At 39.5% G+C, this 25,946-nt stretch overlaps 1 protein-coding gene and 1 long non-coding RNA gene across 5 annotated transcripts in view; one reads left to right on the top strand and one right to left on the bottom strand.

The window, feature by feature from the left end:
- LOC125274244 (inactive rhomboid protein 2-like) overlaps nucleotides 1-25,946 on the bottom strand; it is a 103,079-nt gene that overhangs the window by 50,132 nt on the left and 27,001 nt on the right. For all 4 annotated transcript variants that reach the window (XR_007186216.1, XR_007186215.1, XM_048200455.1 and 1 more), the window contains exons 4-5: nucleotides 24,459-24,592; nucleotides 513-696 (exon numbers count right to left, since the gene is read on the bottom strand). Coding sequence is in view for 2 of the 4 variants with exons in the window: in XM_048200455.1 (XP_048056412.1) it covers nucleotides 513-696; nucleotides 24,459-24,592 (318 nt within the window). In the remaining 2 variants the exon portion in view is untranslated. The remainder of the gene's footprint in view (nucleotides 1-512; nucleotides 697-24,458; nucleotides 24,593-25,946) is intronic.
- Nucleotides 9,892-11,493, top strand: LOC125274245. Its single transcript, XR_007186218.1, has 3 exons — nucleotides 9,892-9,930; nucleotides 10,177-10,258; nucleotides 11,420-11,493. It is a non-coding gene; the product is annotated as an uncharacterized LOC125274245 (long non-coding RNA).

Below are 25,946 nucleotides of genomic sequence, written 5' to 3'. Positions count from 1 at the left end.
CTGTGCATGAGGTAGGGCCTTAAAAACATCAGCCAATCATTTGTGTGATCATTGCATAAACGATTGGCCCTCTGGCTTGTCAATCACTGCCATTACATTCCTTGTGAGAGACATGCGCAGATTGGCCCTCTGGCTTGTCAATCACTGCCATTATGTTCCTTGTGAGAGACGTGCGCTCTCCAGTAACTTTCCACACTCCACAGGTGCCGCATGCAATGTTTTTGTCAGGAGTAACAACTGCAGATTATGAGTTACCTGCGGTGAGTCCGACATAATGAATCCACTAACACGACACAGCGAATGCCGGTGGTAAACAAACACCCGTGTTCCAATACTCGTGCACGAGTTTTGGGAGGCGTTCCCTCGAAATGAGCTGTGAAGGAGGGGGGTTGTTCTTACGCATGTGCTCATTTCAAAAACTCAGTAACAGTCATTGGTTTCTCAGTCGTCGAAAACATCCCCTATAGCACCTTTAACTACAAAAATTAAATGGCAGTAAACATGTATGATACCTTTGGCATTCTGGGGGCCACAGGTGACTCCGGGCCATAGTCCAGACTGGCTGCCTCATTCTGCTCACAATACTGGGGCTTCAGTTTGCCATATCTCTGACTGCAGTGCCGGAGGCTCTTTCTGTGCCATTCCTGCTGCTTGGATTCGCCAACACTGCCCACTCCAAACCACTGAGCAGTACCCCTTTGTTCAGAAAAAAAAGAGAAAAAAAAAGAGAAAAAAAAAAGTATTTTAATTTTAATTTTGTATTTTAATTTTTCATTATTGTATAATTATTATTCGTTATTTTACTTTATTTTATTTATTTTATTTCCAAACTAATGACTCATTCGGAATTTCCAATAAGTTGCACGTAAGGGAAAAAAAAATATATATATATATATTGACAAAAAGTTAATTGACGTTTGCTGAATTCTGGGTTTATATCTTAAAGGGGACCTATTACGCAAAATTCACTTTTGCATGTTGTTTAAACATAAATGTGTGTTGGCAATGTGTGAACACAACCATCCTATAGTGATAAAAATCCACCCACTCCTTTTTTTAATCCCCATAAATCATAAGCAGTGTCTCAGAACAAGCAGTTTCTAGATCCCTGGCAGTGTGACGTCACAAAAGCCACAGGCCCCGCCCACAGTGTTGACAGACAGACCAATTTAAAATAGAACCGCCCTGAGTGCGTTCACAGCGAGTCCGCCATTGCTGCACTGACGAGAATGTCTCCCAAGCGTTTTAGGTGTTCTGCAGCTGGCTCGTTTTTGCTCAACCACTAAAAGTGGCAATTTTAACATGCTATAAAAAAAATATCTGTGAAGTATTTTGAGCTAAAACTTCACATACACACTCTGGGGACATCAGAGACTTATTTTACATCTTGTAAAATGGGGCATAATAGGTCCCCTTTAAACTGTGCTGCTTCAGTGCAGTATAGCCACAGAGCTATGTAACAATGAGCACGATCTCCCGAGACACTACAAAGCTACTAATAATGGACTAGGTGCACAAGATGGCGCCGGTGAGCTGCGGCGATGCGACTGTGCGCATGGTTACTTCCGCTCGTGCCCTTCTGGTCTTATACCCCCTTTCCACCAGCATGAACCAGGTGCTAGTTCAGAGCTAGTGCTAGTACTAGTTCGGAGTTGGTTCAACTGACGAGTCTTCTAAGAACCAGTTTGCCTTTCCACGGGCTAGAGAGCCAGCACAGAGCCAGCACAGAGCCAGGTCTCATGTCACTGTACACGTCTCATATTTCACAGCAAAGCTAGCGCTGCAGCGCCAAACACAAACACACCAAGCTTGTTTGAGATGCGTCGGCTTGCCGCCGATTTCAAAAATGGCGGTCACAAGTTTCTTGTTGGTCACAGTAACCCCACCCCCAGCCCGTGGCGCAAGCGGTTCTTACTTCTAGCCCAGCAATGTTTTGGTGCTACTTACGAACCACTTTTCCTGGTTCAGAGCTGGTGCTTTGTCTGTCGAAAGACAAAGAAGTGATTTGAAACTAGGCTCTGGCTCCGAACCAGCACTCAAACTGCCTTGGTGGAAAAGGGGTAAGAGTGTCGAAAGACAAAGAACTGATTTGAAACTAGGCTCTGGCTCCGAACCAGCAGTCAAACTGCCTTGGTGGAAAAGGGGTATTAGCGACGCTTGCATTTGGTGCTGGAAGAAACTTAAAAATGAAACTTGGCTAGATATAATAAATTTTTTTTTAATTAAGAGAAGATGGTGGTCTATCAGAGATGAAAGAAATTCTTGTTATATTATTGTGTGACGTTACCTCTGTGTGGAAATTCAACGAAATACACAAGATACGCGATCTTTGACTTTTAATCTCCTGTTAATGATGTGGTTCAGGCTCAGCAGTGATCCACGGATCTCTTTATCCATACAAAACACTCAAGTAAGTCTCAAAATGATCTCCATGCAGGCTGGCAGTTGTGCGTAAAGATGCATTTCAGCCATCACTAACCAAAGCTCACAAAGAGAAACATTTTTAAAAAAGTCATAATATTGAGAAACTTTCTCATAATAATGACTTAGTATCTCATCATAATGAGAAACTTTCTTGTAATCACGACTTAGAAGGGGAGAACCGGGGCGAAAGTAACGCGGGACGAAAGTAACAAAGCGATTTTTTCAGAGCCCCGACTACATTTGCATTTCAAGTTATGACAGCACATTCAGCACGCAACCCTTGATGGAGCTGCCAAATATCAAGTAATTTCGTCATCGTTTCCCGTGGTTAGGTCCAGAAAACAGTTTTCGAGTACTGTAAATAAATTGCTGAAGCAGTACGTTTTTTTCTAATTACAAGTTGTGTTTCTCTTTTAATGCGTCACAATAATGATCAATCTACAGGTTATTTAGTGCTGTAACACATCCTGAAGTTTGGCTTGTCAGTATTTTTCAGTATGAAAGTAATTCGGGTTTAAATGTCAGATGTTCCTGTCGGGACGAAAGTAACACTTGTTACTTTCGTCCCGCTCCAGTGACAACAAGCGTTTCTTTTGTCCCACTGCTAATGTGGTGACTTTCTCTGCATTGCAGCATTTATTAAAACATGTTCATGTCATATTATACTAGCAGAATATGCCAAGAGCAAGGGTCAGAAAGACAAACAGAGGTCTGATTTAGCCACATGTTTATGAGATGGCGTTTCTGGACATATCTGTTGCTGATTTCTGTATGTCACCATTTATTCACTCAATCTGTTTACATTTACCTTAGTCACATTTAGTTTTTAGCCATACCTTAGCTTTTCCACACCCACCTATGAATTTGCAGTGTTTCTATTCAGATGTTTTTATGCATATTTTGAATGTATGCATATAAACAGCTGGATTGGAAACATGACTATTGCTAAATTATGTTGAGAATTTATATTATGCTAATTTAATTTAATTTTCATATTGTTCAAACTGTTGAAAAAATGTTTTATAAAATAAATTGGCATTGCCCCCTAAAAATATTCTAAACAATTCAAGTTTGTACTGTTGGGTTACTTTTGAAACATTTGATGAAACTGAAATTCACAATTTGAAATGAAAATGTAATTTAATTTTTTTTTTTTTTTTTTTTGCAAAGACAAAGAACAAAATATGTTTGCAGTTACTTATGAACAAGGTCATGGTCAGGTATATTTAATAAAAACAAGACTACCACAAAAAAATCTAGCTTGTATTGTTGTGTTACTTTTGATCCACCTGACGGGGTCGAAAGTAACAATGTGCAACTTATGTTCAAAGTGAAATTATACTGAAGCAGTTCTACATTTGTGCAAAATACCACCTGGTATTGATAGACCACACTTGTGAGTTATTGACCACAGCAAAAATATATCGCTGTCTAAAACATTACCTTTTAAAATTACATTTTTGTGAAAAATGTTACTTTCGTCCCTGCTCTCCCCTATCTCATAATAATGAGAAACTTTCTCATAATAATGACTTAGTATCTCATAATAATGAGAAACTTTCTCATAATAATGACTTAGTTTCTCATAATAACAAGAAACTTTCTCGTAATAATGAGAAACTTTCTCGTAATTATGACTTAGTATCTCATAATAATGAGAAACTTCTACGCATGCGCAGAGCAGCGGAGAAGGACGTGGCACGCTAGCGACATCAGCTGGTCAAAGTCAGAGCCATAGAGAGATGGCTCTTGCTCTGGTCAAAGTCTAGTAAATGGGGTCCGATCCAAGATGGCGGAACGAGTGGTTGTGCTTTTGCGTTGAGGAACTCTTGAAATCTTGTCACACACAGTTAGCGATGTTTGCATAATACAGTTGCATATTTTTTTTGTTCCGATTGTATAATTGTCATTTTAAGTTAAATATCACACGTTTTGTTGGTTTATTCGTTATATTGAGAACTTTATCTCGGAACCTGTCAGACTCGGTTATGGAGAAAAACTTGACATTTGAGTCGTGTACTGAGGAAGAAATGGAGGTAGTTACCAGCAATGATAAGAGAACAAATCAAGATATACACTCCTATTAGCCGTCGGTACAATCTTCGTGTGTATGGAGTAGCTGAAGAGCGTGAGGAAAACGTCAAAGTTAAGGTGAAAGAAATTTGCTGTGCAGCAATTCCAGGCAGTGATGGTGAAGAAATCGTGGCAGCAGTGGATGTGGCTCATTGCATCGGCAGAATGGGCAGCGGAAGAAAGAATCAGTTTTCGCGGCCAGTGATCGTCAGATTCACGTCTAGATCGGCAAGAGATGCTTTTTGGAAAGGCGCCAAGAACAACGAGTTTCTCAAGAGCAGAGGTTTTCAAGTGAAGGAAGATCTGACAGCTGATGACAGGGCAACACGTGCTCGTCTGTGGCCATTAGTAGAGAAGGCTAAGAAAAATGGAGAGAAGGCTTACCTGGTAACAAAGCATTTGTGAATTGGAAAAGAAATTAAAGGATGAACATTTCAGTATAGGGCTCATTTCTCCATCAATAATCAAAGACTTCAGACTGTTTATCTGTTAAAGTATGGTGCTTATTGAAGTCAAAAGAAGACTGTTCTGAGTTATTGTTGATAAATGCAACACAAAGTGTGTGACATTTATGTTCTTATTAAGTGCACTTGGGATAAGTTAATCTTTATTTTGTTGTTGTTCATGTCAGTTTCAATTCTTTCCATTAATGCCAGCGGTATAAGAAACCAACTGAAAAGAAAATCTTTATTTTTGTATTGTCAAAGGAAAGGTACAGACTTATTCCATTCAGGAGTCTCATGCTTGTGAAGCAGATGTAACTTTTTGGAGAAGTCAGTGGGGGAATGATGTTTGGTTCTCATTTGGTACCAACAAATCTGCAGGGGTAGTTATATTAAAAGGTAAATTCAAAGGACGCATTCATAGTAAGCAAACAGATACTGAAGGGAGATAGATAATTCTACATGTTAGTATTGATCTTTCACAATTTATTATAGCAAATGTTTATGCCACAAATAATAAGCAGAAGAATAATCTTTTGTTTTTAACAATTGAGAGTAAAATCAACCAATAGTGTTCTAAATTTCCTTATGCAATGATTATTTGGTGTGGGGACTTTAATACTGTTATGGACGAAGAAATAGACCGATGGCCTCCTAAAAACAATGAAAAAACATGTGAATTAAAAAACATATGTGCAAGATTGGATCTTTTGGATATCTGGAGATATACTTACCCACACCAAAGAATGTACACCTGGAGCAATAATGATTTGACTAAACAATCTCGTATTGATTTTTGGTTAATTTCTGCAAATAGTGTAGATGACGTTCAATTAGTGAAAACTGAAACGTCAGTATTAACAGATCATAAGGCTATAATGATAAACAAAGATGCTGTAAGTCTAGCTTGTCCTAAAACAAATTATTGGAAATTAAATAAAAACTTGTTAGAGAATGAATGGTTTAAAAATAAAGCCACTGAAATTATAGGAAAATATTGGAAACGGGCATATATCTTCAATAAATTTGGTCACAATTGGGAATTAATGAAATTTGAAATACGAAGCATAGCTATAGGTATAGGGAAAAAATAGCTAAAGAAAAAGAAAATAAATTAATTGAAGAAATAATGGAATTATCTGGTAAGCAAATTTTAACAAATGACGAAATTAAACAATTGGCCTCCTTGCAATTACAATTAGACACAATTTATGTAGACAAAGCTAGAGGTGCCTTTATAAGGAGTAGACAGAAGTGGATGGAACAAGGTGAGAAAAATACAAAATATTTTTTTCAATTTAGAAAATCGTAATAGGGAATTATCATCTATACGTAAACTCATGATTAATAATAAAGTATGTGAAAACAATAAAGATATCGCTGAATATGTCACCCAGTTTTATAAAACTCTGTACACTTCAGACCCTTATGATGATAGAGAAACAGATTTATTTTTGAATAACATTTCTGACACAACAAAGAAAATAGATGAAGAATTTAAATTATTTTGTGACCAAGATATTAGTCTAGAAGAGGTAAAAAATTGTATTGTAGGCTTGAAAGATAATAAGTCTACAGGGAACGATGGGCTTACCAGTGAATTCTATAAGATATTCAGTGGTCAGTTATCTCCTTTTTTAGCAGCCATGTTTAAAGAATCCATTGAATTCGGGGAATTACCTGCGACTCTCATACAAGAACTCATTACAGTTATTCCTAAGCCGAATAAGGATAAACTTTACATTGACAACTGGAGACCAATTACCCTTCTGAATAATGATGCTAAACTTTTGCTCTAGTTTTTGCAAAAAGTTTAAAGAAAGGTCTAGAAGGGATCATTGAGGAAGAACAGTCAGGGTTTATGACTGGGAGACATATCAGCAATAATATCAAATTAATTTTAGATATGATTGAATGTAATTGCTATATACCAACTGATTCTTTTATGTTATTCATAGACTTTTACAAAGCATTTGATACCGTGAGTCATGAGTTTATGTTCAAATGTATTCAACATTTTGGTTTTGGAGATTACTTCCAAAAAGTTGTTAGAACTATTTACAATGGACGTAATAGTTCAGTCAAATTATTAATGGGTACAAGTGGTAGATTTAAGATTGATCAAGGTATACAGCAGGGTAGCCCTTTGTCTCCATTTTTGTTTTTATTAGTTACACAAATTATGGCTATACATATCAAAAAAGCAGAGTTCGAAGGTATAAGAGTATTCGAAAGAGTATTTAAATTGTGTCAACTGGCTGATGATACTACTATTTTTCTTAAAAATGATTCAGAAATAATAAAAGCAATTAATTGCATTAAAGAGTTTTCCTCAGTATCAGGTCTTAAAATTAATATAAATAAATCAGTGCTGTTTCCACTTAAAGAATGTAACTTAACAGAATTACATGGTATTCCTATTAAATATACAGTCACATATTTAGGAGGTATTATACATAAAGATGAGCGTGAACGCAGTGTGCTCAATTTCAAGCCAATAACTGACAAAACAAAGACAAGATTGAATATTTGGCTTCAAAGAGATTTATCCCAGAATGGTAGGGTCTTACTATCCAAAGCAGAAGGGATATCAAGATCAGTCTTTAGCTTTAGATATGCCATCTAATGTATGTAAAGAATTAGACAAAATGTTATTTAATTTTTATGGAGAAATAGACACCATTATTTGAGAAAAGAAACTCTATGTAACCAAAGAGCAAAGGTGGATTATCTGTGCTTACTTTTGAAACTTGAAACATTCAAGATTAATTGGTTTATTAAATTCATGAAAGAAAAGGATAGTATGTGGTATACATTTCCAAAACATGTGTTTGGTATGGTGGCGGCATAGATCTTCTTTTAAGATGTGATTTTAAAATTGAAAAACTGCCTGTCAAATTGGCTAAATTTCACAAACAAGCTGGCCGGAATGCTGGTGTTTAAGCACAATTTTTCCCCAAATAAATACATTATTTGGAATAATAGGTGCATTCAATATAAAAATAGATCTCTCTTCTAAAATAGTTGGTATGAAAATAATATTGTGTTAGTTAGACAACTCTTAAATTCAAATGGTAATTTATTATCTTATAAAAAATTTGGGTTTCCAGTAACGCCAAAAGAGTATGCTGTTGTATTTGATGCCATACCTCAACAACTTATACATTTTGTAAGAGCTTGTGGAAGTGATTCTTCTGAGGCAATATTTGTTAAAAGTAGCATGTTTATATGACATGATATTTTGAAACATAAGTGTACAAATACACATATTAGGAATATTATAACTGGTGAAACAGCTACTCATAAAAGCTTGTTGTGGACCAATGTATTTAGGAATATAAACTGGAATAAAGCTTGGTGTATTTGTGAAGCATACTGTTTAAATACTGTTTAAAAGTAAAAGGGTTTACATTTAAAATTTTACATGGTATATATCCACCTAAAAGTGTGTTAGAGAGGTTTAAGTTAGAGATTGTTTATTCATGTGATTTTTGCTCAATGGAAAAAGAATCTATTGTCCATCTGTTTTTGAAATTGTATATACACAAAGATTTTTTGGGTGGATGTGGAAAATTTCAAGGAAATTTCAATGAAAACAAATGTTATATTTAAATTAAATAATTTTGATATATGTATGTATTATTCCAATGAAAATAACAATAATAATAATAATAATTTTAATTTTATTGTACAACTGTTTATTATTTTGGGAAAATTTCATATACACAAGAAGAAATGGTCAGGATCCAAGCCAAATTGTATTATTTTTAAAGAATATTCATTTTTTTGATGAATCAATCAATGGTTTGTACACTCTGGCATGTTTTTTTTTCTGATAATATGTAAATTTCTGTTTTTTATTGTATATTTCTGGTTTCTGTTTAATAAAAAAAAAAAAAAAAATTGTAAATGCGAGAACAGCAAACATGGAACGTTATGCAAAACGTTTTTTTTTTTTGTTAAAGTAATCTACAAAGTGCAGTCTATCTATAGTATCATTAAATAACATCAGTTATTATAAATTATCAATATCTTCAATACTTTTCCATGTGCACGAGAGGGGGGAACGCAAAGTGGTTTCCGTGATAACGGTGGAAACTGCTGCATGAACGCCACGGCTTACAAAACTATCAGATTAACGAAGGAATATGACATTTATTTGTTAAGTTTAAGTGCAACGTCTTCATAAAATGTGTGGGTTTATGTGTTAACGTTAACACGTATTTCACTTATGAGCCTAGGCTATTTGATGTGCTGGTTTGCCTAGACATACACTGTAAAACTTTACTGTAAATTTACAGGAAATTTCTAACAGTATTATACTGTATTTTCATAAAAACAGTAAAATGCTGTATATTTAACAGAATGTCTGTAAATATACAGTAGTTTTCTGTTTTCAGCCCGTTTCACTCGTAATACAGTATAATACTGTAGAAGCATTGCATTATGGGATTGATTTTTTTTTTACCGCGCTCATTTCAAATTTCTAGGCCAGGCATACATTTTAGCTTCTCTCCCAACGCTTTTAGTGTTTCACGTCGACTCTTCAGGGTTTAATGTTATCATTAAACGATATTTGAGTGAATATAGTGTGCAGTTTTAAGCTTTTGAAGCGTCAGTTTGCCTGAGACGCGAGATGACTGGACGGCGCTGCTGAGAAGACGTTATTTTCGAGATGTTATTTTCCGCCTGATTAATCAAAACGTTTGCCGATTGTTCGGCTGAGAATACGGTAAGTCAGTCTTTTCTGGAGCTTTTAGTTCGCGTTTCTATGTTGTCATGATTGGTTTGATCTTGAAATGTTAAACTTCTCATGAGCAAACGGTTAACGTTACTCTGTTCTCAGCGCTTCATGCAGTAACACTGATGTTTCATGTTATAGACAACCTTAGCATATGTTATTCTTACAACCTGATTTTTAAACTGTTTTTTTTTTTTTTTCTCTCTCTCTAGTTTCAGGCTCAATCATCTGATATGCTCCATTGTTTACGTAAGTGTTGTGCTTATTTTCAAGTGTATCAGGTTTATGACAAAGAATTCAGTGAATAAACAATTTTATTTTGTCAATTATTTTAAGCAATATTTTAAGACGCATCTTTTCTGAAGTGTAACAGGAGACATTACTGAGATCATATGCTTAGCTGTGAGTCCTTGTGTTCACAAAAATGCTATGGTGAATGAATGCAAAATATTCACTTCTCTCTCTTTCTCTCTCTCTTTGCTTTTCTGCTTTTAGGCTCTTTGACATATACCCTAAACATGGCTCAAGAACCAGGAAGGGGGGAAAATGACCTTCTGTGAAATATGGTTATGTTAATGTAAGTATTGCACCTAATTTCACATGTGATGTAATCAGGTTTATGGCAAATAATGGACTACTTGCACTGAGGCTTGTAACACATGTTTTGAAATAATAAAACTTGCCTATTTCTGCTTAGTGATCGATGCTGCAGTGTGTGTGAGACCCGATGAATAAGTTCAGGACAAACCTTCATTTACTTTTAGTAAATATTTGAATCCCTATTTTTCATTGACAATCATTTCACTGTGTGTAATTCTTAGTATTCAAATTCTTAACATTCAAAGTATATTTGTCAGTCCGCTGTCAGTGCGTTACTGTTTAAAGGGTTAGTTCACCAAAAAATGAAATTTCTGTCATTAATTACTCACTCTCATGTTGTTCCACACCTGTAAGACCTTTGCTCATCTTCAGAACACAAATTAAGATATTTTTGATGTGAGAGCTTTCTGTCACATGTCGCAGAGACACATGGATTACTTTAACAATCTGTTTCCTACTGAATGTGTAAGTTGTGCTGCTGCCTATGGAGGAACAGAAAGCTCTCAGATTTCATCAAAAAATATCTCCATTTGTGTTCCAAAGATGAACAAAGGTCTTATGGGTGTTGAACGACACGAGGGCAAGAAATTAACAACAGAAATTAAATTTTTGGGTGAACTAACCCTTAAAGATGAATTTAAATATTTAACATTGCTAAATGTCTCGAGGCAGGTACCACTTATTTATAATACTATTTTAAAAGACTGGGATAAGAGCTCCAACACACACAAGCTAAATTCAACAGGTATAAAATATGAGAAAAACGGTAAGAGAAAAACAGTAAGAGAAAAACAGTTAATGAGAAGACGAGCACTGGACTGCAGCAGGTTAGTGTTGTATGGAGGGGAGCTGAATGCTTTTACCAGAAACTCCCGAGATGTAGTACGACGTACAATGCGGAAGCAGTTGTGCATATAGTCCATTCAATGAATAAACAATTTCATTGAATACAATTGTAAGCATTATTTTTTTAGTTGCATCTTTTCTGAAGTGTTAATTGGACATTTTAACTTGCTGCAATCAAATGCTTAGGCTGTTAGTCCTTATGTTCACAAAAATGCTATGGTGCATATATTCGCAATATTCATTACTGTTTTCTCTCTCTCCTTTTTTTTCTCTTTCTTTTCTGCTTTTTTAGGTACTTTGACATCAACCATGAACACGGCTCAAGAAACAAGAAGGGAAAGTGACTTCCAAGACTGGCAACACTGTGCAAAAAAGGAGCAGTACTGAAAAACTTGTAGGCCTACTATTTGTTTTTACTCCACATTTGAAAAAATGTTAAATGTAAATAAGATTGCTGTATTGTTCATTGATAACTGCTGAGTGCATTTAAAATGTTGACCTTTCAACATTGCAATGTTCTGCTTTTTTCCATTAAAAAAATAATAAAAGTTTTAAAACTCAAGAGTATGTTGCTTTCCATTTCCTTTGCCATAACATAACAAAAGTATATTTTTTAATTATTTAATGACAAATATAAGTGTAGTATGAAAAGCTGTATAAATGCAGTTAATAGCTGTAGATAAACAGTATAATGCTGTAAAAGTACATAATGTTACAGCAGGATACTGTATTTGATAATTACAGCACTATACTGTAAATGTTGTTTACAGAAGTAGTACTGTAAAAATACAGTAAGTGGCTGGCAACCCAGCTGCCAGTATTTTACTGTAAATTTACAGCGAAAAGTTTTACAGTGTAGGCGCTAGAAAGCTTTTCTATTATAAACCGGGTCCTAAAGCACTTGCCCAGTCATAAACCTTCATTCCAGCGATATTCCTACAGAAAACACCTTTTAAGATGTTTATGACTCATTAGAATGTATGTAGGTGTGTGCTGTCTTATCATTCCTCTATCTGTTTGAAATCCATGGATCACCACTCTGTTTCTGCTTGTTCATACACAAAAATACAAATGAATTTTACAAATGAATAAACGACTATATCCCGTCTCATATAGGCTACTGATAATTTATCAATAATGTTATATGATATTATAGATTACACTTTTGCAGAACGTGCTAGTGATGGGGAGTCGACTCCAAAAGAGTCGATTCCTCGACTCTGAATAGCCCCAGAGTCGGGGTCGACTCCAGCACAGGAATCGACTCTCGGTGTCGACTCTGTTGCTCTGTCCAGAATTGCTCACTTGTTTATTGATTCTTGAATCCATAGGCTACATAATGCATGGCAGTTAAGTGCATAATGTCTATGTTTAACCCTCTGGAATCTGAGGCTGATTTGGGGCTTGGAGAAGTTTTGACATGCCCTGACATTTGTGCTTTTTTTCAGTTGTTCATAAACATATAAATGACAAAAGTGTCATTACACTGTATTCAGCACAAACTAGGCTACCATATTATGTGAGGAACATGTATGTATATGTTTGTATTTTTGAAGGAATAATGTTTATGCGTGGTTATTGAAAAAACAAACTACTCCTACTCCTTCATATAAAACAATATACTGATTTAGTTTTTGTAAGACACTTTTTGTCAAGAAACACAGTCTGCATGGAGGCGTGAATCATCATGAATAATGGGTCATTTACTCCTGAGAAGACAAAAGAATCACATAATAATGACCTGAAATGACTTGCATATTAATGAGGCCTTTCAGTCAGGTAGGCTGTGAAAAAAAACCCTCTGTAATAATGTCTCAGCTCATCATAAACAGCAATACTGTGAAATATTATTACAATTTAAAATAATGGTATTCTATTATATTCTTTAAAATATAATGTATTTCTGTGATGCAAAGTGTCTGAACAATTATGTTACCTCTATGGCATTTCATATAGGCTTTTAGCTTAAAAGCATGCACATTTGGGGAAATATTGATGGATTCTTATATATTTATGTCAATTTTCTATACAGAGGAGTAATATTTATTCAATATTTATTGTCATTACTATGAGTGCTGGATACTGTGTTTTCAATTCATACTTGCAGCCGGAGGGTGCTCTGTACACCTTTAGGCCACAAATTCATATAAAGAAGAAAAGGAACCAGGAACTAACGGCATGTCTTCTAGAGATCGCTAACCATGGCTTTAATACAGTGGCCGAGAGAGCTCAATGTGCTGCAAATGAAGAAAACACATGCAAATAGAAAAAACACCAGCAAATAAAGAAAACATCTTCATCAGTTTGACAACACATGCGTTGCAAATTCCACAACACTTACAAAAAGACAAACGTGCTGCAAACTCCACAACACTTACAAATAGTGAAATGCGCTGCAAACTCCACAACACTTACAAATAGTGAAACACGCTGCAAACTCCACAACACTTACAAAAAGACAAATGCGCTGCAAAAAGGCCTGCTCATAATGCACATACGATCAGAATGTTAACAAAGAAAAGTGTTGTGGAGTTTGCAGCGCGTTTCACTATTTGTAAGTGTTGTGGAAACTCCACAACACTTACAAAAAGACAAACGCGCTGCAAACTCCAAAGATACAGGTACGTTTGTCTTTTTGTAAGTGTTATGGAGTTTGCAGCGTGTTTCACTATTTGTAAGTGTTGTGGAGTTTGCAGCGCGTTTCACTATTTGTAAGTGTTGTGGAGTTTGCAGCGCGTTTGTCTTTTTGTAAGTGTTGTGGAGTTTGCAGCGCGTTTCACTATTTGTAAGTGTTGTGGAGTTTGCAGCGCGTTTCACTATTTGTAAGTGTTGTGGAATTTGCAGCGCATGTGTTGTCAAACTGATGAAGATGTTTTCTTTATTTGCTGATGTTTTTTCTATTTGCATGTGTTTTCTTCATTTGCAACGCATTGAGCTCTCTCGGCCACCGTACTTTAACATCCAGATAAACACTTTTAAAGACAATAAATAGCGCTGGCTCCATGGGCGTGGCCGCATTAGCGGATAATGAGCTGAATCACGGACTTCTGACATGGCTCTCTTTTCATACAGATTACATAAACACAGAATGTTTGTTTTCGATTTGACTTGCACGATTTAAAACCTGACATTTCAACGTTTCTTTAGACATAAGTGTCATTTTTTTTGTCATTAGTATTAATAAGTTACAGTTCATTTTCGGAGAACTATCAGATTGGACTTCGTTCAGAGGGAGACGAGAGATCACGCATCATGTTAGTTTTCTTTATTTTACTCTGAGTGTACACAAATAAAAGAAGACATTCTATAGTTTCAATTGATATATTACTTATGTCTCTATGACAAGAAATGACGGAGTATTTTAAGTCTGTTTTGCTGCAATGTGAAAAAAATCCTGCAAAACGCGCCAGCGCGTTTTCAGACCTCAGGGAGTTAAGTACACTAAGCAAGGAGTGAACGAAATGAAGCGAGGAATTCGGACACTGACGAATCGCGTCAGAGAGCTGTCGCAGAAACTTTGCCACATACATTTAGCTTACTTTAGAAACAGATAACAGTCGTAGTGACTTTAGTTTGTAATTATACATACTTCCGTGTCAGCTTTAGTATTGATGGTACCTTATATTATTGCAATAAATATAGATTTGATTTTCCATAGTTAACAGTGTTCATTAAACTAACCATACATAAAAATAATAAAAAAAACTCACATTAACAATAAACACATTAATAAGTGTACATTATTGTATGCAGTTTTTATGTACTGTATTAATTTTAGTATCTTTAACTCTCGTGTCCAAGCACTTTTAAGACAATGATCATGTGCGTTTAGCGCCATCCCTCGACCATATGAATTCATTAAAGAATCCCTGCTTTCTCGTTTATTTAATTCTGACATAATATTCGACCACAGATGTTTTTCGTGACTTTTCTCTCTGTAAAATTAGGTATCGGCAATTAGCAACATTGATAGTACTCATCAAGTCATCTCTAAATTATACTAATTTGGACAGTCTCCGCTAAACGTGTGTTGTTTTAATGAGGGGATTTTAAGGCTTCTTGTCAGGAAAAAATAAATTAAGTGTGTGGACTGCCATCTTGGCTTATTTATGATGCTGTTTTGATGTACGGTAAATGGAGTCGAGGAGTCAATTTCATCGACTCCCACAGTGGGAGTCAGGAGTCGGAGCCGACTCCAAAAAACCTGGAATCGAACACCCCTAGAACGTGCCATGGTTGCAGAGTTCTCACATTTGACCAGTGGATGTCGCTAGCGTGTCACTGCTCCGCTGCTTTGCACATGCATAGAAGCTTCTCATTATTACGAGAAAGTTTCTCATTATTATGAGAAACGAAGTCATAGCCTAATTACGAGAAAGTTTCTCGTTATTATGAGATACTAAGTCATTATTACGAGAAAGTTTCTCATAATAATAAGTCATAATTATGAGAAAGTTTTTCATTATTATGAGATAGTAAGTCATAAATATAGCTGTAAGCAGCGATGGCGGGCCCAAGCCCAGTTGCACTGCCAACCCGGTGGCTTCAGGGCAACTGTGCACAGTAGGCAATATGCATTTAAAACCTCCCTGAACTATCGTTTGTGCAACAGTCTTATGCTCCAAGAGCACGCTTTCATTAAATTTCAATATGTGTGGTATAAAAAATAAAATGATAAAATTAAGAAATAGAGCCAAATCACAGAACCTGCAAAGACGATTTTAATATAAGTCTCAGGTAATAGTAAGGTACATGTCTAAATTTTTCTGCTCACTTATGCAAGTTTATTTTAAACAGCCACTTGTATAAAATCAAGTGAAATTTACTTAAATAGTGATTTTTAATAAATTTGAATTATATCAGTAAGTAATTAATTTAAAGACACGTGTTGTACATGATGTTTGCAAACACAGCACATGACTTTCTATAACACCCATGTCGAGAAAACACACACTCTCCTTTGTAAAAACAAAACAATGATTTAAGTCTTGTATGAATCAGAACATGAAATGTGTTGGTAATAATAATTGTAACTCAAATGACATTTGTAAAGTAGTCCTGTCCAAATAGTGATATAATGTCATGGTTCAATTTTTTAAATGAGTGTGAAGTTATCATTTGCAGTTCAATATTTCTATAAGTTCATCAAAAATACACACACACAGGTTTTTATTGCTGTCTTAGGGAGGTCATTGCATAGACTTCCATTGATTTTAAATCAGGTCAATGATATTTACTACTCCTAAAGGCCCCGGTATACTTCAAACAAAGTTCTTTGTTTAGGAGTAAAACGAAGTTCGAAATGCGTGAGCAGCGATATACTGTAAACGAACATCTGATGCCGCCCACACTGCTGAGATCGATGTTTAGATGAATATGTAAATATGTGCCGTGCACTTTCTTCTCAGTAACAAAATAAACACAACAAAAATGAAAAAATAGCAAGCATTTATTATAGAAAGCATAAGAAATGCGTCTGATCATAACAGCATGGGAATGTTAGCACGAGCTCTGCAAAGTAGCACTCCAGTCACATCACGTCTTCATAGAGCACTTTATTCAATAGATTGCTTAAAATCAAGCAGCTTTACAGTATCAAACATGAAAAACAGTGTTAGTGCCTCATTTTTTTACAAACACAACTTCATTTTGTACTATAAAGTGGCTATCCAGTGTTTTCACCCGCAGAGCTCTTACCTCCACGAACTCAAACACACGAAATGAGTCAAGGACGCGTCCCACACAAGTGAAGGCGGAGCCTCAGCGCACACCTCCTATTACGTTATCGTCACTGACCAATGGTAGTACGAAGGTGTTTTGCAGCTGGAGCAGACTTTTCCTGAAAGTTCGCTTTGGCAATCCGTTCCGAACTTCCAAAAATAACATAAAACGAACTTCGTTTTGGCCGGATTTTGTTCAAAATGACGTCACATCTGATCAAAATCTGACTTCTGACCTGTAATGCTGCCTTAATTATAAATCATGCACTGTTCGTTTGTTGGCCAGAGGAGAACTGGCCCCCCGACTGAGCCTGGTTTCTCCCAAGATTTTATTCTCCATTCTGTCACCTGTTGGAGTTTGGGTTACTTGCCACTGTCGCCCCTGGCTTGCTTAGTTGGGGACAGTGTTGGGTGTAACGCGTTACTAAGTAATTAAATTACTTATCCACTGAAAAAGTAAAGTAAGGAATTACTGTTCATTTTAAGGTAATCTGAAAAGTTTTTATATTAATTAATATTTTTAACATCCAACTATAAACACAATATGATGAAAGTTAGGAAATATAAGTGTAGATACTCAGTGTACTTGCAGCAGATGTTTTAACCTCCATTGAAGAAAGACCAAATGGGGGTGGGGATGTCACTGACTACATCAGATGGTTTATTAAATGGGCGTTTACCCCAAAATGACAGGGTGGACAGCAATTTCAGGGACACGTGCAAAATGCTTAAAGGTGCCCTAGAACCAGTTTTTACAAGATGTAATATAAGTCTAAGGTGTCCCCTGAATGTGTCTGTGAAGTTTCAGCTCAAAATACCCCATAGATTTTTTTTAATTAATTTTTTTAACTGCCTATTTTGGGGCACCATTAACTATGCACCGATTCAGCATGTGGCCCCTTTAAATCGTGCGCTTCCTGCCCCCCCCCGAGCTCTCGACAATAATACAGTGCATTTACAAAGTTCACACAGCTAATATAACCCTCAAATGGATCTTTACAAGATGTTCGTCATGCATACTTCATGCATGCATCGGATCATCTCAGTATAGTATTTATTTGGATGTTTACATTTGATTCTGAATGAGTTTGATAGTGCTCCGTGGCTAACGGGCTAACATTACACACTGTTGGAGAAATTTATAAAGAATGAAGTTGTGTTTGTGCATTATACAGACTGCAAGTGTTTAAAAATGAAAATAGCAACGGCTCTCTTGTCTCCGTGGATACAGTAAGAAACGATGGTAACTTTAACCACATTTAACAGTACATTAGCAACATGCTAATGAAACATTTATAAAGACAATTCACAAATATCACTAAAAATATCATGTAATCATGAATTATGTCAGTTATCGCTCCATATGCCATTTTTCGCTATTGTTCTTTCTTGCTTACCTAGTCTGATGATTCAGCTGTGCACAGCTCGACGTTAATACTGGCTGCCCTTGTGTAATGCCTTGAACATGGGCTGGCATATGCAAATATTGGGGGCGTATGTGGAGTGTGATAAGTGAGGAGACAGGAGACAGATGTACGTCGAGTCAGTTTTACTCTCCACTTCAATACAACACAACAGCGGTACAGTGGTACAGCGGTAGAGCGAGAGATGTAAACAACAATCTCACAACGTTAACCCGGAAACCCTATATCCCGCAACCCGCTCCCTTAAAGGGGCAGTCTCTGGGTGAATGTCTCTATAAGTTCAACTTGTGGGCACCACACAGGCCCCCCCAGAATTCACCCATAATAACAGTCCCCAAACCGAACAGGGACACTATTCACTAGTGCAAAACCGAACAGCCCAATTCAAAACAGTCCCTAAGAGTCAACGTATAGGGGGGCGGATGAGGCGGCCATACCGGCTGCGCTTAACAGGAGAGGGGCAAGGGGCAAAAGGCGGAGCAGGGACAGTGTCAGGGACAAGGGCAGGGGCCGAGGCTGCCGCAGGAGGGCGCCCTCTCCGTGGGGGCTGGGCCAGCTGAGGCGGTTCACCAATATCCACGTGAGCAGGTTTGAGACGGTCTATAGCCACCCGCTCAGGCCTGCCCCCCATATCCACAACAAAGTTCTTAGACCCTCCGGCCAGGACACGGAAGGGCCCGTCATAGGGGGGCTGCAGTGGGGTACGATGGCCGTCATGGCGTATGAAAACATACTTGGCTGAAGGTAAATCCTTGGGCACGTTGGACTGAGGAAGGCCATGGTGAGACGTTGGAATGGGAACAAAAGCGTCTGCAATCCCCCGAGACACAGCACGATGGGAAGCAACCGACCACGGGGCCGTGGCGTCTGGAAGAAACTCCCCCGGAACGCGCAGAGGCTGGCCGTACACCAGCTCGGCTGATGAGGCTTGCAGATCTTCCTTGGGGGCGGAGCGAAGGCCCAGCATAACCCATGGGAGGCGGTCAGCCCAATTGTTGTCCGTGAGGCTGGCCCTGAGCGCAGCTTTCATGTCCCGATAAAACCGCTCACAAAGCCCATTGCTCTGTGGGTTGTAGGCTGTGGTACGGTGGACCTTCACCCCCAGGACCTCGGCGACTGCTGTCCAAAGCTCTGACGTGAACTGCGGACCCCGGTCCGAAGAGAGGTCCGATGGTGTGCCGAAACGGGCCACCCAAGCCATAATGAACGCCCGGGCTACTTCCACTGATGTAATGGAAGACAGGGGAACCACCTCTGGCCACCTAGTGGTCCTGTCCACCATGGTGAGGAGGTAAGTATAACCACGGGAGGGGGGCAATGGGCCCACCAAGTCCACATTCACATGATCAAAACGCCTCTCTGGCACTTTGAAGGTCGCTAAAGGAGCTTTGGTATGACGAGTCACCTTTGCACGCTGACACGCCACACAGGCAGCAGCCCAGGCCTTAACATCCCTCCGCAGGCCTGGCCAGACAAACTTGGCTCCCACCAGCTTGGTGGAGGCTTTCACCCCAGGGTGGGAAAGGCTATGGATGGTGTCAAAAACCTTTTGCCTCCAGCCAGCAGGTACCATGGGGCGCGGTTGGCCCGTGGAGACGTCACAGAGGAGTGTAGCGTTGGCCGTGTCAAACGTCACATCCTCCATGAGCAGCGCCATGGGGGCCATTCTGCAGGCTTGTACCTCAGCATCCACGACCTGATCCTTGGCCATTGCTGCGTAGTCGAGTCCCAAGTGGACAGACCCCGTGACCACCCGGGAGAGGCAGTCGGCGACGAAATTGTCTTTTCCAGCCACGTGCTGAATGTCAGTGGTGTACTCAGAGATGGCAGAGAGCTGACGCTGCTGTCGACCAGACCATGGCTCCGAAGACTTGGCCATGGCGAACGTCAGTGGCTTGTGGTCAACAAAAGCCGTGAACTGCCGGCCCTCCAACAGAAAACGAAAATGGCGGGTAGCGAGGAAAAGACCAAGGAGCTCTCTGTCGAAGGTGCTATATCTCCTCTCGTTGTCACGGAGCTTTCTGCTGAAAAAGGCCAGCGGCTGCCAGGCTCCGCCCACCCACTGTTCACACACAGCGCCCACGGCGTAATCAGAGGCGTCCGTGGTAAGAGCAACTGGGGCGGTCGGAGACGGGTGCGCCAGCAGAGCAGCATTGGCTAGTGCGGTATTGGCAGCATCAAAAGCATCGGTCATCTCCGAGGACCAATCCAACACATCTGCCGGTTTCCCACCCCGCAAAGCATTGTACAAGGGACGCATGAGTTGGGCCGCATGGGGGAGGAAACGGTTGTAAAAGTTCACCATTCCCAGAAACTCCTGTAGGGACTGCACAGTGCGTGGATATGGAAAACTGACTATGGCGTCCACCTTGGAAGGGAGGGGGACGGCTCCCTGTGGGGTGACGTGGTGGCCCAGGAAGGTGATAGATGACCGGCCAAACTCACACTTGGCCGGGTTGACGATGAGACCATGCTCACTGAGCCGGCCGAACAACTGCCGGAGGTGTGTCAGGTGGTCGTCTGCGGACGCGCTGGCCACAAGAATGTCGTCCAGATAAACGAACAGGAAAGGCATGTCCCGCAAGACAGAGTCCATAAGGCGCTGAAATGTCTGCGCTGCCCCCTTGAGGCCGAAGGGCATCCGTAGGAATTCGAAAAGGCCAAAGGGTGTGATGACTGCTGTCTTGGGGACATCCTGCGGGTGGACCGGCACCTGGTGGTAACCGCGAACCAGGTCCACTTTCGAAAAGATGGTGGCACCGGCTAGGTGAGCGGAAAAGTCCTGTATGTGCGGTACAGGGTACTGATCGGGGGTGGTAGCATTGTTTAGACGACGGAAATCACCACAGGGACGCCAACTGCCATCAGCTTTGGTCACCATATGCAGGGGGGAAGCCCACGGGCTGTTGGAGCGTCGCACGATGCCGAGGTGCTCCATAGTGGCGAACTCCTCCCTGGCGATCGCGAGCTTAGCAGAGTCGAGGCGCCGGGCCCGTGCATAGACTGGGGGCCCACTGTGGTGATGTAGTGTTCCACGCCATGCTTAGCCACCGCTGATGAGAATGTGGGCGTGGTGATGTCAGGGAACTCAGCCAGTAAGCGTTGATAAAGGTCTCCTGTGGCAAGCGTGTTCGACAGACAAAGCGCCCCCGCCCCTCCCAGTGTACAGGGGTACGAAGCAAAAGAAAGGGCGTCTATCAGGCGGCAGTTCGTAACATCCACTAACAATCTGTAAGCGCAGAGAAAATCCGCCCCCAGGAGAGATGTAGACACAGCAGCCATGACGAAATCCCAGCCAAAACGCCGCCCGCCGAAACACACCTCCACATACCTCGTGCCATAAGTACGAATGGGTGTGCCGTTAGCGGCATCCATAGGGGGCCATGTCCGCCAGCCATGGTGTCCACAGACTTCGCTGGCAGGATGCTGCGCTGAGCCCCAGAATCGACCAGCAGCCGCCGGCCAGACAAAGCGTCAGTGATGAATAACAGCTTGCAGTCCCGGCCAGCGCCCATAGCTGCTAATGAGCGCCGGCCCTGGCTTTTCCCTGTGCTCCAAAACTGCAAGGCTGGCGACACTGCTTGGCTTTGGCCCCAAACCTGGAATGGTAATAACACCACCCATCCTCACGCTGTCGGCGGGCCGTCACAGCAGCTGCAGTACCCTGGTCATCCACTGGCGGTGTGAATGGGGCAGACGTGTGCTGAGGGGGCAACAGCGCATGGACAAACTGCTGCCGGTTTGCGAGGAAAATCCTGTCTGCCTCCACAGCCAATGCCCGGTAGTCTCTGGAGGAAGGGAGGGGGGAACTGGCCAGTGCGGTGCGCACAGGTGCTGGAAGCTGCACAAGGAATATGTGGGCGAAAAGGAATGATGGATCCGCCGTGCCCAACACAGCCAGCATCTTCTCCATTAACTCAGATGGCTTGTTATCGCCAAGGCCATTCAGGGACAGCAGGCGTTCTGCCTTCTCTAGCTCCGACAGTTCAAAGAGGCTTAACAGGAATGTTTTAAGTGCGTCTTATTTGCCGTCCGCCGGAGGAGCCTCTAATAGCGCCATAGCTCTGGCTGTCGTCGAGGCATCCAAAGCCGCTACTACATGAAAATACTTTGTAACATCCTGCGTTATCCCTCTCAGCTGGAACTGGGCCTCGATATGTTGAAACCACGGCCGTGGATTGTGCTGCCAAAAGTCCGGCAACTTGATGGTGGCAGCATAGATTGCGCCGAGATTAGCCGCACCGCTAGCGGCGGCGGGCGCCGCGGCCGCATCATTTTCACCACCGCCATTGTGTGACATATTTCAGCCTTATCCAACTCACGTCGAGGTCACCAAATGTGGAGTGTGATAAGTGAGGAGACAGGAGACAGATGTACGTCGAGTCAGTTTTACTCTCCACTTCAATACAACACAACAGCGGTACAGTGGTACAGCGGTAGAGCGAGAGATGTAAACAACAATCTCACAACATTAACCCGGAAACCCTATATCCCGCAACCCGCTCCCTTAAAGGGGCAGTCTCTGGGTGAATGTCTCTATAAGTTCAACTTGTGGGCACCACACGTACATATTAATGATCCAGACTGTTACGTAACAGTCGGTATCACGTCGAGATTCGCCTGTTTTTCTGAGGTCTTTTAAACAAATGAGATTTACATAAGAAGGAGGAAGCAATGGAGTTTGAAACTCAATGTATGTCTTTTCCATGTACTAAACTTTTATTTATAATAAAACCTCAGAATATTATTATTTTGTATTATATTCATGATGACTGAGCGATTCTGATGAGGACACCAAAAGGCACTTTATAGTGATATTGACCCAGCCGCCTCTCACAAGTGTCAATTTTTCGCGGTTTATTACACATAAACGTTCAAATACACACACAGTTATGTCAAAATGCCCGTATTGGCATATATTCGCGTTGGTTATGTGAATGTGAACGGCATGTGTAACAGCATAATGTCTCCATCCATTAGACAGCAGCCTTTAAAACATGCTACTGTCTAATGTTGGCTGTCTGTATTATAAATGATAATCACACAATAAAAAAGCTTTAATAAGGATTAATCTATATTTAATTTATACAGTTATGACTATGCAGAGTTATTTTGTATTTGATTATTCAATTTCTGTGGTATTTTTACTCACTACTATTAGACCTACCTGGAAAAAAACAATATAGCATTGTTTTATTTGTATTTTTTATATATTTTTATTGTGGTATCGAGTATTGTGCACTTTTGGTGGTATCGGTACTGACTACTAGATTTTTGGTATAGTGACATCCCTATTTTTTACTAAAAAAAATTTAATAAAAAAAGTAAATAAAAGTATTATAGTATATGTTTTAATAAAGTTAAAATGTTTTAAAAAGCTATAAAAGGCTAAACTATTCCAAGTTTGACTAAATTATTTAAAGTTTCCTTATAGGGATTTTAAGAAGTAATTAGTAAGCTACTTATTGAGTAATTAAATTACTTTTCAGACAGAGTAATTAGAAAAGTATTTTAAATACAATATTGATGATGTAATTAGTAATTAGTAATTAATTACTTTTTTTGAAGTAACTTACCCAACACTGGTTGGGGACACTTAATATTCAACAATATTATTGATCTGCCTGAATTGAAACCATTGTATGAGAGCTGCTGTATAGATAAATTAACTAAATTAATAACTAATGATTTTTTTACAATGGAAATGAATCAATACTGAACTTACTTAAGCTGGACGAAGACATTATTTTCTTCTAGAGATGCTGTACAGCCAAAATTATGTTCCTGCTATCACTGTAAAGCTGCTATGAAGTAATCTGCATTGTAAAAAGCACTATATAAATAAAGATGACTTAAAGTGTTAAAGTTGTGTTCGTTACTATAGCAAAAGTAGGTGTCGAGTTTTCTTTCCGAATTGTTTATTAATTTTTTATTTAAAGTGAAAATAAGATAAAAACCCTCTTATCATGGAGAGGTGTGTTATAAAATGTTACAAAAATATATTTATTAGGAATAATCGCCAGTAAACATGAGAACAAAGAGAGATCATCCATCCATCCATCCATCCATCCATCCATCCATGATCTAGCAGCTATAGAGGCCTGCATTTCCGTTTGAGATCAATGAAGAACATTATTTATTTATTTATTTATTTATTCACACATTCATCTGTGATAGTTAAGTTTACCTGCGTATGCTCTGAGAGAGTGACGTTTGCCTCCTGAGCGTCCCTATTCTGTCCCTTGTAGATGGACTGCTGTCCGATAATCCTTCACTTGACTGCTGTAGACTCACACTCTTCTTAAAAGATGGCCGCAGGGACTATAAAACACAAAACAGTCATGCAGTTAAAATGAAAATTTTAAAATGAAAATTATCCCAAGCTACTCATCCTCAAGCCATTCTAGGTGTATATGACTTTCTTCTTTCTGATGTACACAGTCAGAGTTATAATAAATAAATATTCTGATGTATCCAAGCTTTATAATGACAGTAAACGGGACCAATGAGTATGAATCTCAAGAAAATGCATCCATCCATTATAAACGTACTCCACATGGCTCCAGGGTATTAATAAGGCCTTCTGAAGCGAAGCAATGCATTTGTGTAAGAAAATTATCCATATTTAACAAGTTATAAAGTAAATTAAAGCTGCAAGCAGCGTTGAAAGGGCCCTCGCACCCGGGCTAACCGCCACCTGTTGGCCTCAGGAAAACAGTGAAAAGTGGGCGACATGCATGTAAGCGAGTAAATAAAGGAGAATTATAGCAAAATCATGTAAAAGTGCCACACTTCCTGCTGCCAACAGGTGGCGCTATAGCTAACTGAATATTGTCATATAGATGTCTTTAGGCTAGGACTTTTATTACTCATGTGAAGTGTGGGGCAGATCAGACATAGTATGCCTGAGTTACAACAGCTTCCTCTTTCATGGCGAAACATCAGACTTTGTCAGTCCGCCACGGACACGCCCTTCAATGAAAACTCAAGATCTTTGACATTTATCATTGCTAAGGTCTTAAGATTAGACTGACAACATATGATGTTGATCTGGTTAAATCTCTATGAGGAGTTAATCACAGTGTAAAACATGTCATTTCCTGTTGCCCCCAGGTGGCGCTATGACTGTAACTGAATATTGTCACATAGATGTCTTCAGGTCAGGACTCTAATAAAACATGTGAAGTTTGGGGCAGATAAGACCTTGTATGCCCGAGTTACAACAACTTCCTGTTTCATGGCGAAACATCGAACTTTGCCAGGCCGCCACGGACACGCCCTTCAGCGAAAACTCTAGATCTTCGCAATTTAACGTCACAAAGGCCTTTAGATTAGACTGACCAAATATGACATTGATCTGATAAAAGCTCTAGGAGGAGTTCGTTAAAGTAGAACATGTGGAAATGGCAAAAACTGCCAAAATTTTGTAGAGAAAATTCAAAATATCTCACTTCCTGTTGGGTTTACAAACTTTGCACCCCAGGGGCTTTTTTGTAGGTATTGGGCTGTTACATCTGTCTACCGAATTTCATAACTGTACGTGAAACGTAGCACGAAGGGCGCTTAATTGAAATTTTGTAGGTGGCGCTATCGAGCCATTTTGCCACACCTAATTCTGAAACCCATATCAGATGTAAATTTTCACCACATCCGACGCGTGTGCAAAGTTTCATGA

This window comes from Megalobrama amblycephala, linkage group LG8 (assembly GCF_018812025.1).
Source record: "Megalobrama amblycephala isolate DHTTF-2021 linkage group LG8, ASM1881202v1, whole genome shotgun sequence".
Classification (NCBI taxonomy): Eukaryota; Metazoa; Chordata; class Actinopteri; order Cypriniformes; family Xenocyprididae; genus Megalobrama; species Megalobrama amblycephala.
The sequence above is the reverse complement of the archived record's forward strand: the minus strand, read 5'-3'. Positions and strand labels throughout refer to the sequence as shown.